At 43.2% G+C, this 17,815-nt stretch overlaps 1 protein-coding gene across 1 annotated transcript in view; it reads left to right on the forward strand.

Moving 5' to 3' along the window:
* CIT (citron rho-interacting serine/threonine kinase) overlaps positions 1-17,815 on the forward strand; it is an 839,833-nt gene that overhangs the window by 331,369 nt on the left and 490,649 nt on the right. Inside the window, exon 15 of the mRNA XM_053702064.1 lies at positions 10,395-10,565. Within this exon, the coding sequence (XP_053558039.1) occupies positions 10,395-10,565 (171 nt within the window). The remainder of the gene's footprint in view (positions 1-10,394; positions 10,566-17,815) is intronic.

Raw genomic sequence — 17,815 nt, forward strand, 5'->3', positions numbered from 1 at the left:
CTAGCATATCAGTCTGATCCTGACTTCACAGTACAGTCCAGCCCCGAAATACCAGGCAATCCTTCTCTGAACAAGAGAAACAGCAAAACCCCAGACGTACGTTTCGGCCTATTGTGGGCCTCGTCAGTGAGGTGCAGCCATATCCCTCTAGGCACACTGAGCAACGGGTCCACGTCTGGATTCCCGCATCACACTTAGGGAGACTTCCCAAAATGTCATAATTTGCATAAATAAAAAGAGAGAAGCGCTCAACCTGGAAACGAACAATAGCATAATAGCTTGTTCTATGGCTAGTTACCACCCAAGAAGCAGCCTCTTTTTGCTCAAAATGTGCCTTTCACAGAGAAAAACTTTCCTGAAGCATATCAGTCTGATCCTGACTTCACAGTACAGTCCAGCCCCGAAATACCAGGCAATCCTTCTCTGAACAAGAGAAACAGCAAAACCCCAGACGTACGTTTCGGCCTATTGTGGGCCTCGTCAGTGAGGTGCAGCCATATCCCTCTAGGCACACTGAGCAACGGGTCCACGTCTGGATTCCCGCATCACACTTAGGGAGACTTCCCAAAATGTCATAATTTGCATAAATAAAAAGAGAGAAGCGCTCAACCTGGAAACGAACAATAGCATAATAGCTTGTTCTATGGCTAGTTACCACCCAAGAAGCAGCCTCTTTTTGCTCAAAATGTGCCTTTCACAGAGAAAAACTTTCCTGAAGCATATCAGTCTGATCCTGACTTCACAGTACAGTCCAGCCCCGAAATACCAGGCAATCCTTCTCTGAACAAGAGAAACAGCAAAACCCCAGACGTACGTTTCGGCCTATTGTGGGCCTCGTCAGTGAGGTGCAGCCATATCCCTCTAGGCACACTGAGCAACGGGTCCACGTCTGGATTCCCGCATCACACTTAGGGAGACTTCCCAAAATGTCATAATTTGCATAAATAAAAAGAGAGAAGCGCTCAACCTGGAAACGAACAATAGCATAATAGCTTGTTCTATGGCTAGTTACCACCCAAGAAGCAGCCTCTTTTCTCCAACATAGGTGTGTCCGGTCCACGGCGTCATCCTTACTTGTGGGATATTCTCTTCCCCAACAGGAAATGGCAAAGAGCCCAGCAAAGCTGGTCACATGATCCCTCCTAGGCTCCGCCTACCCCAGTCATTCTCTTTGCCGTTGTACAGGCAACATCTCCACGGAGATGGCTTAGAGTTTTTTAGTGTTTAACTGTAGTTTTTCTTATTCAATCAAGAGTTTGTTATTTTAAAATAGTGCTGGTATGTACTATTTACTCAGAAACAGAAAAGAGATGAAGATTTCTGTTTGTATGAGGCAAATGATTTTAGCACCGTAACTAAAATCCATGGCTGTTCCACACAGGACTGTTGAGAGCAATTAACTTCAGTTGGGGGAACAGTGTGCAGTCTCTTACTGCTTGAGGTATGACACATTCTAACAAGACGATGTAATGCTGGAAGCTGTCATTTTCCCTATGGGATCCGGTAAGCCATGTTTATTAAGATAGTAAATAAGGGCTTCACAAGGGCTTATTAAGACTGTAGACTTTTTCTGGGCTAAATCGATTCATTATTAACACATATTTAGCCTTGAGGAATCATTTATTCTGGGTATTTTGATATGATTATATCGGCAGGCACTGTTTTAGACACCTTATTCTTTAGGGGCTTTCCCTAATCATAGTCAGAGCCTCATTTTCGCGCCGGTATGGCGCACTTGTTTTTGAGGACAGCATGGCATGCAGCTGCATGTGTGTGGAGCTCTGATACATAGAAAAGTCTTTCTGAAGGCATCATTTGGTATCGTATTCCCCTTTGGGCTTGGTTGGGTCTCAGCAAAGCAGATTCCAGGGACTGTAAAGGGGTTAAATATAAAAACGGCTCCGGTTCCGTTATTTTAAGGGTTAAAGCTTCCAAATTTGGTGTGCAATACTTTTAAGGCTTTAAGACACTGTGGTGAAATTTTGGTGAATTTTGAACAATTCCTTCATACTTTTTCGCAATTGCTGTAATAAAGTGTGTTTAGTTTAAAATTTAAAGTGACAGTAACGGTTTTATTTTAAAACGTTTTTTGTGCTTTGTTATCAAGTTTATGCCAGTTTAACATGTCTGAACTACCAGATAGATTGTGTTTTGACTGTGGGGAAACCAAGGTTCCTTCTCATTTAACTATATGTATTTTATGTCATAGAAAAATTTAGTAAAAATGATGCCCAAGATGATTCCTCAAGTGAGGGGAGTAAGCATGGTACTGCATCATCCCCTCCTTCGTCTACACCAGTCTTGCCCATACAGGAGGCCCCTAGTACATCTAGTGCGCCAATACTCCTTACTATGCAACATTTAACGGCTGTAATGGATAATTCTATCAAAAACATTTTAGCCAATATGCCCACTTATCAGCGAAAGCGCGACTGCTCTGTTTTAGAAAATTCTGTAGAGCATGAGAACGCTGATGATATGGTTTCTGAAGGGCCCCTACACCAGTCTGAGGGGGCCAGGGAGGTTTTGTCTGAGGGAGAAATTTCAGATTCAGGAAACATTTCTCAACAAGCTGAACCTGATGTGATTACTTTTAAATTTAAGTTGGAACATCTCCGCGCTCTGCTTAAGGAGGTGTTATCCAATTTGGATGATTGTGATTATCTGGTCATTCCAGAACCATTATGTAAAATGGAAAAGTTCTTAGTGGCCCCGGGGCCCCCCGAAGCTTTTCCTATATCCAAGCGGGTGGCGTACATTGTTAGTAAAGAATGGGACAGGCCCGGTATACCTTTAGTACCTCCCCCCATATTTAAAAAATTGTTTTCCTATAGTCGACCCCAGAAAGGACTGATGGCAGACAGTCCCCAAGGTCGAGGGGGCGGTTTCTACTCTACACAAGCGCGCCACTATACCATAGAAGATAGTTGTGCTTTCCAAGATCCTATGGATAAAAAATTAGAAGGTCTGCTAAAAAAGATGTTTGTTCAGCAAGGTTCCCTTCTACAACCAATTGCATGCATTGTCCCTGTCACTGCAGCCGCGTGTTTCTAGTTTGATGAGCTAGGAAAGGCGATTATTAGTAATTCTTCTTCTTATGAGGAGATTATGGACAGAATTCGTGCTCTTAAATTGGCTAATTCTTTCACCCTAGACGCCACCTTGCAATTGGCTAGGTTAGCGGCGAAAAAATTCTGGGTTTGCTATTGTGGCGCAGAGCGCTTTGGTTAAAATCTTGGGCAGCGGATGCGTCTTCCAAGAACAATTGCTTGACATTCCTTTCAAGGGGAAAACACTCTTTGGCCCTGACTTGAAAGAGATTATCTCTGATATCACTGGGGGCAAGGGCCACGCCCTTCCTCAGGATAGGTCTTTTCAACCTAAGTTTCGTCCCTTTCGCAGAAACGGATCAGCCCCAAGGGCTACGTCCTCTAAGCAGGAAGGTAATACTTCTCAAGCCAATCCAGCCTGGAGACCTATGCAAGGCTGGAACAAAGGAAAGCAGGCCAGGAAACCTGCCACTGCTACCAAGACAGCATGAAATGCGGGCCCCCGATCCGGGACCGGATCTGGTGGGGGGCAGACTCTCTCTCTTCGCTCAGGCTTGGGCAAGAGATGTTCTGGATCCTTGGGCGCTAGAAATAGTCTCCCAAGGTTATTCTCTGGAGTTCAAGGGGCTTCCTCCAAGGGGGAGGTTCCACAGGTCTCAGTTGTCTTCAGACCACATAAGAAGACAGGCATTCTTACATTGGGTAGAAGACCTGCTAAAAATGGGAGTGATTCATCCTGTTCCATTAGGAGAACAAGGGATGGGGTTCTACTCCAATCTGTTCATAGTTCCCAAAAAAAGAGGGAACGTTCAGACCAATCTTAGATCTCAAGATCTTGAACAAGTTTCTCAAGGTTCCATCGTTCAAGATGGAAACCATTCGAACACTTCTTCCTTCCATCCAGGAAGGTCAATTCATGACCAAGGTGGATTTCAAGGATGCGTATCTACATATTCCTATCCACAAGGAACATCATCGGTTCCTAAGGTTTGCATTCCTGGACAAGCATTTCCAGTTCGTGGCGTTTTCTTTCGGATTAGCCACTGCTCCTAGGATTTTCTCATAGGTACTAGGGTCCCTTCTGGCGGTGCTAAGACCAAGGGGCATTGCTGTAGTACCTTACTTGGACGACATTCTGATTCGAGCGTCGTCCCTTCCTCAAGTAAAGGCTCACACGGACATTGTCCTGGCCTTTCTCAGATCTCACGGATGGAAAGTGAACGTGGAAAAGAGTTCTCTATCTCCGTCAACGAGGGTTCCCTTCTTGGGAACTATAATAGACTCCTTAGAAATGAGGTTTTTTCTGACAGAAGCCAGAAAAACAAAACTTCTAGACTCTTGTCGGATACTTCATTCCGTTCCTCTTCCTTCCATAGCGCAGTGCATGGAAGTGATAGGTTTGATGGTAGCGGCAATGGACATAGTTCCTTTTGTGCGCATTCATCTAAAACCATTACAATTGTTCATGCTCAGTCAGTGGAATGGGGACTATTCAGACTTGTCTCCGAAGATACAAGTAAATCAGAGGACCAGAGACTCATTCCGTTGGTGGCTGTCCCTGGACAACCTGTCACAAGGGATGACCTTCCGCAGACCAGAGTGGGTCATTGTCACGACCGACGCCAGTCTGATGGGCTGGGGCGCGGTCTGGGGATCCCTGAAAGCTCAGGGTCTTTGGTCTCGGGTAGAATCTCTTCTACCGATAAATATTCTGGAACTGAGAGCGATATTCAATGCTCTCAAAGCTTGGCCTCAGCTAGCGAGGGCCAAGTTCATACATCAACCATCAGGGGGGAACAAGGAGTTCCCTAGCGATGGAAGAAGTGACCAAAATCATTCTATGGGCGGAGTCTCACTCCTGCCACCTGTCTGCTATCCACATCCCAGGAGTGGAAAATTGGGAAGCGGATTTTCTGAGTCGTCAGACATTGCATCCGGGGGAGTGGGAACTCCATCCGGAAATCTTTGCCCAAGTCACTCAACCGTGGGGCATTCCAGACATGGATCTGATGGCCTCTCGTCAGAACTTCAGAGTTCCTTACTACGGGTACAGATCCAGGGATCCCAAGGCGGCTCTAGTGGATGCACTAGTAGCACCTTGGACCTTTAAACTAGCTTATGTGTTCCCGCCGTTTCCTCTCATCCCCAGGCTGGTAGCCAGGATCAATCAGGAGAGGGCGTCGGTGATTTTGATAGCTCCTGCGTGGCCACGCAGGACTTGGTATGCAGATCTGGTGAATATGTCATCGGCTCCACCATGGAAGCTACCTTTGAGACGAGACCTTCTTGTTCTAGGTCCGTTCGACCCACTCCAGCTGACTGCTTGGAGATTGAACGCTTGATCTTATCAAAGCGAGGGTTCTCAGATTCTGTTATTAATACTCTTGTTCAGGCCTGAAAGCCTGTAACCAGAAAAATTACCACATAATTTGGTATATCTGTTGGTGTGAATCTGCAGGATTCCCTTGGGACAAGGTTAAGAGTCTATCCTTCCTTCGAGAAGGATTGGAAAAAGGATTATCTGCAAGTTCCTTGATGGGACAGATTTCTGCCTTGTCTGTGTTACTTCACAAAAAGCTGGCAGCTGTGCCAGATGTTCTAGCCTTTGTTCAGGCTCTGGTTAGAATCAAGCCTGTTTACAAAATTTTGACTCCTCCTTGGAGTCTCAACCTAGTTCTTTCAGTTCTTCAGGGGGTTCCGTTTGAACCCTTACATTCCGTTGATATTAAGTTATTATCTTGGAAAGTTTTGTTTTTGGTTGCAATTTCTTCTGCTAGAAGAGTTTCAGAATTATCTGCTCTGCAGTGTTCTTCTCCTTATCTGGTGTTCCATGCAGATAAGGTGGTTTTGCGTACTAAACCTGGTTTTCTTCCAAAAGTTGTTTCTAACAAAAACATTAACCAGGAGATAGTTGTGCCTTCTTTGTGTCCTAATCCAGTTTCAAAGAAGGAACGTTTGTTGCACAACTTGGATGTAGTTCGTGCTCTCAAATTTTACTTAGCAGCTACTAAGGATTTCAGACAAACTTCGTCTTTGTTTGTTGTTTATTCTGGTAAACGGAGAGGTCAAAAAGCAACTTCTACCTCTCTCTCCTTCTGGATTAAAAGCATTATCCGATTGGCTTATGAGACTGCCGGACGGCAGCCTCCTGAAAGAATCACAGCTCACTCCACTAGGGCTGTGGCTTCCACATGGGCCTTCAAGAACGAGGCTTCTGTTGATCAGATATGTAAGGCAGCGACTTGGTCTTCACTGCACACTTTTTCTAAATTTTACAACTTTGATACTTTTGCTTCTTCTGAGGCTATTTTTGGGAGAAAGGTTTTGCAAGCCGTGGTGCCTTCCATTTAGGTGACCTGATTTGCTCCCTCCCTTCATCCGTGTCCTAAAGCTTTGGTATTGGTTCCCACAAGTAAGGATGACGCCGTGGACCGGACACACCTATGTTGGAGAAAACAGAATTTATGTTTACCTGATAAATTACTTTCTCCAACGGTGTGTCCGGTCCACGGCCCGCCCTGGTTTTTTTAATCAGGTCTGATAATTTATTTTCTTTAACTACAGTCACCACGGTAACATATGGTTTCTCCTATGCAAATATTCCTCCTTAACGTCGGTCGAATGACTGGGGTAGGCGGAGCCTAGGAGGGATCATGTGACCAGCTTTGCTGGGCTCTTTGCCATTTCCTGTTGGGGAAGAGAATATCCCACAAGTAAGGATGACGCCGTGGACCGGACACACCGTTGGAGAAAGTAATTTATCAGGTAAACATAAATTCTGTTTTTGCTCAAAATGTGCCTTTCACAGAGAAACACTTTATTTTTATCCCTCCCTCTCTAGTGACTCTTGCGTGGAGTTCCACATCTTGGGTATTTGCTATCCCATACGTCACTAGCTCATGGACTCTTGCCAATTACATGAAAGAAAACATAATTCATGTAAGAATTTACCTGATAAATTCATTCCTTTCATATTGGCAAGAGTCCATGAGACCCACCCTTTTTATGGTGGTTATGATTTTTTTGTATAAAGCACAATAATTCCAATTCCTTGTTTATGCTTTTTGCTCCTTTCTTATCACCCCACTTCTTGGCTATTCGTTAAACTGAATTGTGGGTGTGGTGGGGGGTGTATCTATAGGCATTTTGAGGTTTGGGAAACTTTGCCCCTCCTGGTAGGATTGTATATCCCATATGTCACTAGCTCATGGACTCTTGCCAATATGAAAGAAATGAATTTATCGGGTAAATTCTTACATAAATTATGTTTTTAAACTTTACATCGAATGGCAAAATATAAAGGTGTTGAATTTTCCATCACTTTAAGGAAAGATAATCTCAATATGAAAAGGAGAAATCTGTTAAAAAAAAGAAGAGCTAGAAAAGGCATTATCTGTTACTCATACAGTGCATATACAAATTATGCCTTATTTTGTTTCAACCGACGCCAGTGCGACTGTACTGTGTCCCAGAGATACCCAGCTGGTTATCAGCAAAGATAGTTGATCAGTATTGAGGGTCTTTACATATTGTCTCCATGTGTTGTGGCACTTCAGATAAAGGTATATGACCCAGTACTGATCATATAGTACCCTATTAAAATTATATCCCTGATGTGGGGAAGGGTCAGCAACAAGTTGTTGATTTGCAGCTTTTAATGCGATTAGCAATTCCCTTTAGATAGTCCTTTCCATGTAGAATATCGCGGATTGCTTGTGGTCAATAGTTTTCATCTCATAAACCGTAATACCATACTTCAAATCACTAGACTCCTCTTTAGTGAACGATGTCCCACTCTGGGGCAAAACATCGGCCAGCACCGGGTCACGCTACCCGACTTCAGCTGGTCTGTCTCTGGGTAGACAAGGGTGGTAAATGCTGGTGCTCCAAAGCGTTGCCTCCTCCACAAGGGAAACCATCAGGGCTCTGAGAACAAGTGGGTCGAAGGCAATTCGTAGGGATTCTGCAAAGGACAACTAGTAATTATGTAATAGGACCCTTATTTCATCTAGCATTTAACAAGCAGGCACCATGGTAATCGTAAATCTAGCAGATGTTAATTATATGTTTAGCACTAAGTGCTGTGTAACGACAAGGCCAGAGAGCGCCCTGCCAGGGGGCATTTTAAAAGCCTTAACCTTGAAAGTTGTTCTGGACACTGATGCCTGCAGCTATTTCAACAATATTGGGCTCGTTAGCTGTAGTTTCTTTAGTAGATCACAAATCCATTTATATTTCACAAAGATGTGTCCTCTAGAATGTGATATTATGTAGAAATGGTTGAAGTGCTGGAGCAGCATACAGCAGTGCCGCTGCCCAGAAGTTCCCCCCCTGAATGTCTAATTTAAAAACAAATATTATTCACGCCAGAAAGCCTGTGTCAAGGAAAATCTATCACAAGATTTGGAAGGTTTTTTTCTTTCGTGGTGTAACAAAACAGGACTTAAGCTGGCATTCCTTTAGAATTCCCAGACTACTTCAATTTCTACAGGAGGGTTTAGATAAAGGGTTTATTGGCTTGCTCTTGAAGGGATCAGATTTCTGCCCTTTCCGCATTATTACTCAAGAAATTTGCTTCTTCCTGACATTCTGAGCTTTATCCTAGCTTTAGTCTGGATAAGATCAATGATTAATCCAATTTCTCCTCTTGGAACCTTCTTTGAGTTTTGATGGTTTTCAGGTCTCTCTTTTAGAGCATTTGCACAAGACATTTAGCTTTTTTTTTTCCTGGAAAGTATTGTTTCTTTTAGCAGTTTCTTCTGCTATCAGAGGTTCTAATGCAATGAAAGGGTTACTACATAATTTAAAGGTAGTTTAACTACAGGATAGTCTCTCCCTATATACTTTACCCATTTTGCTTCTATTTAACATATTTCCAAGACAGCAGTATGGTGATCCTTTATTTTCCTTTGTAAATTCTATTATTTTTATGTTTTTTTATTTCTGAAGCTGCCTTTGGTAAGAATGTTCTCCAGGCATCAGTGGAAATTTGGTGCCTGCCTTTAAAAAAAGAAAAGCCCAAATTACTTGTGGACTCCACAGCTTGGGTATTAGTTCCCAGGAGTAATGGCTTGTGAATTCGTACCACCGTATGAAAGCAAACAAAATGTATTCTTACCTGATGATAAATTCATTTCTTTCATGATTGTGAAAGTCCTCGAGACCCGCCAATTTTCTATAAATTTATGTAAATAGTTTTTATGGTGTCAGTTCTAGTTTTGCACCACATTTTTCCTGCTTTTCCCTACATTTCTTCTTCTCCTTGCTTGGCTATACGTAAGACTTGCATACCAGAGAGGTGGAAAGTATTAAAGGGACAGTCTACACCAGAATTTTTATTGTTTAAAAAGATAGATAATCCCTTTATTATCCAATCCCCTGTTTTGTATAACCAACACTGTTATATTATTATATGCTTTACCTCTGTGATTACCTTGTATCTAAGCCTTTGCAGACTGCGTTTGAAAGACATTCAGTTTAGCCAATTAGTGCAGACTCCTAAATAACTCCACAGAAGTGAGCACAATGTTATCTATATGACACACATGAACTAGTACTTTCTAACTGAAAAACTTTTCAAAATGCTCTGAGCTAAGAAGCAGTTTTCAACAGTTTAGAAATCAGTTTGAGCCTACCTAGGTTTAGGTTTTCAAAAATACCACCAAGGGAACAAAGCAATTTTAATGATAAAAGTCAATTGGAAAGTTGTTTACAATTGAATGCCCTATCTGGATCATGAAAGTTTAATTTTGACTAGACTGTCCCTTTAAGTGCTCTTGGAGCTTTGTGAATCTTTGCCTCCTCCTAGTGGCCAGGAGCTGTATCCCAGGAGTAATGGGTCGGGGACTCTCACCACTATGAAAGAAGTGAACTTATCAGGTACAGGTATACCCCGCTTATAGCATTCTTTTCACTTTCCGAGTGTGTTTAAAAACTTAAAAACATGTTTGAACTAACATATATTAGGGGTGCAATAGTGCTACGTTTAGTTTAACACTAGCACAGCATTCAATAAATACTGTACCTGTAAAATAGTGACAATTACTGTAGTAAAATTTGCCAGACTATAACACTGAGACGCAAATTGCACTATAATGTTTTAAACAGAGTGAACTGTGCATCACAAAATGGTGACAGTCACTTTTCTTGCAATCTCACAAAGATTACAGCACTGTTTCAAAAGCTTTGGAGGTTGAACTTCAGCTCCACAAATCGCTGTATTAGGGAAGCGCTGTAAAGTGAAGCGCTGTAAAGTGAGGTAGACCTTGTAAGTATAAATTTAGTTTTTTTCCTGTATATTTGTTAATTTCTGGTCTATTTTGATATACTTTAATTTTCTTCCAGGAATTTCAAGCCCAGCTAGAAGAAATGAAGCTGATGATGCACCAGTTAGAGGAAGATCTTTCTTCTGCCCGCAGACGTAGTGACCTATATGAATCTGAGCTGCGAGAGTCACGGTTAGCTGCTGAAGAATTTAAACGCAAAGCTACGGAATGTCAACTAAAACTTCAAAAGGTAACAACTATAAAAAGCAAAAAGATAAATCGCAACATTATGAAAATCAATTTTCTTTTCTAATTAAAAAAGAGATGTGCAAGGGGAAAAGTTTTGTTTTTTCTGAAATTTTAGTTTAGTTAAAAATAAAAATGCTGTGCTCTTCATTTTTGGTAAACTAAAAAAAAATTTACTTAAAGGTTAGTAATAAACTTGGTAAAAAACAATAAAACAGAGAACTTAACTATTAACTTAAAAGGACAGTATACACTCATTTCTCTTGCAAGATGTATCGAGTCCACGGATTCATCCAATACTTGTGGGATATTCTCCTTCCCAATAGGAAGTGGCAAAGAGAGCACCCACAGCAGAGCTGTCTATATAGCTCCTCCCCTAACTCCACCCCCCAGTCATTCTCTTTGCCGGCTCTAAAGCAATAGGAAGGATAAAGTGATGTGGTGACAAAAATGTTAGTTTCTCTTGTTAAGTGTATCCAGTCCACGGATCATCCATTACTTGTGGGATATTCTCCTTCCCAACAGGAAGTTGCAAGAGGATCACCCACAGCAGAGCTGCTATATAGCTCCTCCCCTCACTGCCATATCCAGTCATTCTCTTGCAACTCTCAACAAAGATGGACGTAGTAAGAGGAGAGTGGTGTATTATAGTTCGTTTTTTAACTTCAATCGAAAGTTTGTTATTTTTAAATGGTACCGGAGTGTACTGTTTCATCTCAGGCAGCATTAGAAGAAGAATCTGCCTGTGATTTCTATGATCTTAGCAGAAGTAACTAAGATCCACTGCCGTTCTCACATATTCTGAGGAGTGAGGTAACTTCAGAGGGGGAATGGCGTGCAGGTTTTCCTGCAATAAGGTATGTGCAGTTAATATATTTCTAGGGATGGAATTTGCTAGAAAAATGCTGCTGATACCAGATAATTGTAAGTTAAGCCTTAAATGCAGTGATAGGGACTGGTATCAGGCTTATTAACAGAGATACATACTCTTATAAAAGTGTAATATAAAACGTTTGCTGGCATGTTAATCATTTGGTGACAAAACTTATTGGGGCCTAGTTTTTTTCCACATGGCTGGCTTGATTTTTGCCTAGAAACAGTTTCCTGAAGCTTTCCACTGTTGCAATATGAGTGGGAAGGGCCTATTTTAGTGCTTTTCTATGCAGATAAAAATACTGACATAGACATCCAGCTTCCCTCTGCATGATACAGGACATCTCTGAAGGGCTCAAAAGGCTTCAAAGTCGTGTTTGAGGAGGGTAACAATCACAGTAGACTGTGGCAGTTGTTGTGACTGTGTTTAAAAAAACGTTTTTGTCATTTATTATTCTGTTCTTGTTATTAAGGGGTTAATCATCCATTTGCAAGTGGGTGCAATGCTCTGCTGACTTGTTACATACACTGTAAAAATGTTGTTAGTGTAACTGACTTTTTTCACTGTTATTTCAAATTTTGTCAAAATTTGGTTCTCTTAAAGGCACAGTAACGTTTTTTTATATTGCTTGTTAACTTGCTTTAAAGTGTTTTCCAAGCTTGCTAGTCTCATTGCTAGTCTGTACAAACATGTCTGAAACAGAGGATACTTGTTCATTATGTTTAAAAGCCATGGTGGAGCCCCATAGGAGAATGTGTACTAAATGTATTGATTTCACCTTAAACAGTAAAGATCAGTCTTTATCTATAAAAGAATTGTCACCAGAGGGGTCTGTCGAGGGGGAAGTTATGCCGACTAACTCTCCCCACGTGTCGGACCCTTCGCCTCCCGCTCAAGGGACGCACGCTAATATGGCGCCAAGTACATCAGGGACGCCCATAGCGATTACTTTGCAGGACATGGCTGCAATCATGAATAATACCCTGTCAGAGGTATTATCCAGATTGCCTGAATTGAGAGGCAAGCGCGATAGCTCTGGGGTTAGACGAGATACAGAGCGCGTAGATGCTGTAAGAGCCATGTCTGATACTGCGTCACAATATGCAGAACCTGAGGGCGGAGAGCTTCAGTCTGTGGGTGACGTCTCTGAATCGGGGAGACCTGATTCAGAGATTTCTAATTTTAAATTTAAGCTTGAGAACCTCCGTGTATTGCTTGGGGAGGTATTAGCTGCTCTGAATGACTGTGACACAATTGCAGTGCCAGAGAATTTGTGTAGGCTGGATAAATACTATGCAGTGCCGGTGAGTACTGATGTTTTTCCAATACCTAAAAGGCTTACAGAAATTATTAGTAAGGAGTGCCCTTTTCCCCACCTCCTATATTTAGAAAAATGTTTCCAATAGATGCTACTACACGGGACTTATGGCAGACTGTCCCTAAGGTGGAGGGAGCAGTTTCTACTTTAGCAAAGCGTACCACTATCCCGGTTGCGGCGGCATTCTGGTTTGAGGCCCTGGAAGAGGCCATCCATACAGCTCCATTGACTGAAATTGTTGACAAGCTTAGAACTCTTAAGCTAGCTAACTCATTTGTTTCTGATGCCATTGTTCATTTGATTAAACTAACGGCTAAGAATTCCGTATTCGCCATCCAGGCGCGTAGGGCGCTATGGCTCAAATCCTGGTCAGCTGATGTGACTTCAAAGTCTAAATTACTCAACATTCCTTTCAAGGGGCAGACCTTATTCGGGCCTGGTTTGAAAGAAATTATTGCTGACATTACTGGAGGTAAGGGTCATACCCTTCCTCAGGACAGGGCCAAATCAAATGCCAAACAGTCTAATTTTCGTGCCTTTCGAAATTTCAAGGCAGGTGCAGCATCAACTTCCTCTGCTTCAAAACAAGAGGGAACTTTTGCTCAATCCAAGCAGGCCTGGAAACCTAACCAGTCCTGGAACAAGGGCAAGCAGGCCAGAAAGCCTGCTGCTGCCTCTAAGACAGCATGAAGGAGCGGCCCCCTATCCGACAACGGATCTAGTATGGGGCAGACTCTCTTCGCCCAGGCGTGGGCAAGAGATGTTCAGGATCCCTGGGCGTTGGAGATCATATCTCAGGGATATCTTCTGGACTTCAAAGCTTCTCCTCCACAAGGGAGATTTCACCTTTCAAGATTATCTGCAAACCAGATAAAGAAAGAGGCATTCCTAAGCTGCGTACAAGATCTCCTTGTAATGGGAGGGATCCATCCAGTTCCACGGACGGAACAAGGACAGGGGTTTTATTCAAATCTGTTTGTGGTTCCCAAAAAAGAGGGAACCTTCAGACCAATTTTGGATTTAAAGATCCTAAACAAATTCCTCAGAGTTCCGTCATTCAAGATGGAAACTATTCAAACCATTTTACCCATGATCCAAGAGGGTCAGTACATGACCACAGTGGACTTAAAGGATGCCTACCTTCACATTCCGATTCACAAGAATCATCATCAGTTCCTGAGGTTTGCCTTTCTAGACAGGCATTACCAATTTGTAGCTCTTCCATTCGGGTTGGCTACAGCCCCAAGAATTTTTACAAAGGTTCTGGGCTCACTTCTGGCGGTCCTAAAACCGCGAGGCATAGCGGTGGCTCCTTACCTGGACGATATCCTGATACAGGCGTCAAGCTTTCAAATTGCCAAATCTCATACAGAGATAGTTCTGGCATTCCTGAGGTCGCATGGGTGGAAAGTGAACGAAGAAAAGAGTTCTCTATCTCCTCTCACGAGGGTTTCCTTCCTAAGGACTCTAAAAGATTCTGTAGAAATTAAAATTTACCTGACGGAGTCCAGGTTATCAAAACTTCTAAATGCTTGCCGTGTTCTTCACTCCATTCCGCGCCCCACGGTGGCTCAGTGCATGGAAGTAATCGGCTTAATGGTAGCGGCGATGGACATAGTGCCATTCGCGCGCCTGCATCTCAGACCGCTGCAATTATGCATGCTCAGTCAGTGGAATGGGGATTACACAGATTTGTCCCCTCTACTAAATCTGGATCAGGAAACCAGAGATTCTCTTCTCTGGTGGTTATCTCGGGCCCATCTGTCCAAGGGTATGACCTTTCGCAGACCAGATTGGACAATTGTAACAACAGATGCCAGCCTTCTAGGTTGGGGTGCAGTCTGGAACTCCCTGAAGGCTCAGGGTTCATGGACTCAGGAGGAGAAACTCCTCCCAATAAATATTCTGGAGTTAAGAGCAATATTCAATGCTCTTCTGGCTTGGCCTCAGCTAGCAACACTGAGGTTCATCAGATTTCAGTCGGACAACATCACGACTAAGGCTTACATCAACCATCAAGGGGGAACCAGGAGTTCCCTAGCGATGTCAGAAGATAATTCGCTGGGCAGAGACTCACTCTTACCACCTGTCAGCGATCCATATCCCAGGTGTAGAGAACTGGGAGGCGGATTTTCTAAGTCGTCAGACTTTTCATCCGGGGGAATGGGAACTCCATCCCGAGGTGTTTGCTCAATTGGTTCTCCGTTGGGGCAAACCAGAATTGGATCTCATGGCGTCTCGCCAGAACGCCAAGCTTCCTTGTTACAGATCCAGGTCCAGGGACCCAGAAGCGGCACTGATTGATGCTCTAGCAGCGCCTTGGTTCTTCAACCTGGCTTATGTGTTTCCACCGTTTCCTCTGCTCCCTCGTCTGATTGCCAAAATCAAACAGGAAAGAGCATCGGTGATATTGATAGTGCCTGCGTGGCCACGCAGGACCTGGTATGCAGACCTAGTGGACATGTCATCCTTTCCACCATGGACTCTGCCTCTGAGACAAGACCTTCTAATACAAGGTCCTTTCAATCATCCGAATCTACTTTCTCTGAGACTGACTGCATGGAGATTGAACGCTTGATCCTATCAAAGCGTGGCTTCTCCGAGTCAGTAATTGATACCTTAATACAGGCACGAAAGCCTGTCACCAGGAAAATTTACCACAAGATATGGCGTAAATATCTTCATTGGTGTGAATCCAAGAATTACTCATGGAGTAGGGTTAGGATTCCTAGGATATTGTCCTTCCTCCAAGAGGGTTTGGACAAAGGATTATCAGCTAGTTCTTTAAAGGGACAGATTTCTGCTCTGTCTATTCTTTTACACAAGCGTCTGGCAGAAGTTCCAGACGTTCAGGCATTTTGTCAGGCTTTAGTTAGAATTAAGCCTGTGTTTAAACCTGTTGCTCCTCCATGGAGCTTAAACTTGGTTCTTAAAGTTCTTCAAGGGCTTCCGTTTGAACCCCTTCATTCTATTGATATCAAACTTCTTTCATGGAAAGTTCTTTTTCTGATGGCTATTTCCTCGGCTCGAAGAGTCTCAGAGTTATCTGCCTTACATTGTGATTCTCCTTATCTAATCTTTCATTCAGATAAAGTTGTTCTGCGTACAAAACCTGGGTTTTTACCTAAGGCGGTTTCTAACAAGAATATCAATCAAGAGATTGTTGTTCCATCATTATGTCCTAATCCTTCTTCAAAGAAGGAACGTCTTTTGCATAATCTAGACGTAGTCCGTGCCTTGAAGTTTTACTTACAGGCTACTAAAGATTTTCGCCAAACATCTAACCTGTTTGTTGTTTACTCTGGACAGAGGAGAGGTCAGAAGGCCTCGGCAACCTCTCTTTCTTTTTGGCTTCGGAGTATAATCCGTTTAGCCTATGAGACTGCTGGACAGCAGCCTCCTGAAAGGATTACAGCTCATTCTACTAGAGCTGTGGCTTCCACCTGGGCCTTTAAAAATGAGGCCTCTGTTGAACAGATTTGCAAGGCTGCAACTTGGTCTTCCCTTCATACTTTTTCCAAATTTTCCAAATTTGATACTTTTGCTTCTTCGGAGGCTGTTTTTGGGAGAAAGGTTCTACAGGCAGTGGTTCATTCCGTTTAAGTCCCTGCCTTGTCCCTCCCATCATCCGTGTACTTTAGCTTTGGTATTGGTATCCCACAAGTAATGGATGATCCGTGGACTGGATACAATTAACAAGAGAAAACATAATTTATGCTTACCTGATAAATTTATTTCTCTTGTAGTGTATCCAGTCCACGGCCCGCCCTGTCCTTTTCAGGCAGGTCTAAATTTTAATTAAACTACAGTCACCACTGCACCCTATGGTTTCTCCCTTTTCTCAGCTTGTTTCGGTCGAATGACTGGATATGGCAGTGAGGGGAGGAGCTATATAGCAGCTCTGCTGTGGGTGATCCTCTTGCAACTTCCTGTTGGGAAGGAGAATATCCCACAAGTAATGGATGATCCGTGGACTGGATACACTACAAGAGAAATAAATTTATCAGGTAAGCATAAATTATCTTTTTTATTTTCTCAAGCAGACATCACTGGAGGGAAAGGCCATGCCCTCCCTCAGGATAAATCAAATAACATAAGGACCAAACAAAATAATTTTCGTTCCTTTCGAAACTTCAAGAGTGGTCCCGCTTCCTCTTCCCCTGCTGCAAAGCAAGAGGGTAACTTTACTCAACCCAAGTCAGTCTGGAGACCTAACCAGGCTTGGAACAAGAGTAAACAGGCCAAGAAGCCTGCAGCTGTCTCCAAGACAGCATGAAGGGGTAGCCCCCAATCCGGGACCGGATCTAGTAGGGGGCAGACTCTCTCTCTTCGCTCAGGCTTGGGCAAGAGATTTTCACGATTCCTGGGTTTTAGAAATTGTTTCCCAGGGTTATCTTCTGGACTTCAAAGATTCCCCCCCAAGGGGGAGATTTCACATTTCTCAATTGTCTGCAAACCAGACAAAGAGAGAGGCGTTCTTACACTGTGTAGAAGACCTACATACCATGGGAGTGATTCACCCAGTTCCAAAAGTTGAACATGGGATAGGGTTTTACTCAAACCTGTTCGTGGCTCCCAAAAAAGAAGGAACTTTCAGACCAATCTTGGATCACAAGATCTTAAACAAATTCCTCAGAGTTCCATCTTTCAAGATGGAGACTATTCGGACTATTCTGCTACTGATCCAGGAAGGTCAATTTATGACCACCGTGGACTTAAAGGGTGCGTATCTCCACATCCCTATTCACAGAGATCATCACCAATTTCTCAGGTTCGCCTTTCTGGACAGGCATTACCAGTTTGTGGCCCTTCCCTTCGGGTTGGCCACGGCTCCCAGAATTTTCACAAAGGTGCTAGGGTCCCTTCTGGCGGTTCTAAGACCGCGGGGCATAGCAGTAGCGCCTTAGCTAGACGACATCTTAATTCAAGCGTCGATTTTCCAACTAGCCAAGTCTCACACGGACATCGTATTGGCTTTTCTGAGATCTCATGGGTGGAAGGTGAACATAAAAAAGAGTTCTCTCTTCCCTCTCACAAGCGTTTCCTTCCTAGGGACTCTGAT

The sequence above is a fragment of the Bombina bombina genome, chromosome 2 (genome assembly GCF_027579735.1).
Source record: "Bombina bombina isolate aBomBom1 chromosome 2, aBomBom1.pri, whole genome shotgun sequence".
Lineage (NCBI taxonomy): Eukaryota > Metazoa > Chordata > Amphibia > Anura > Bombinatoridae > Bombina > Bombina bombina.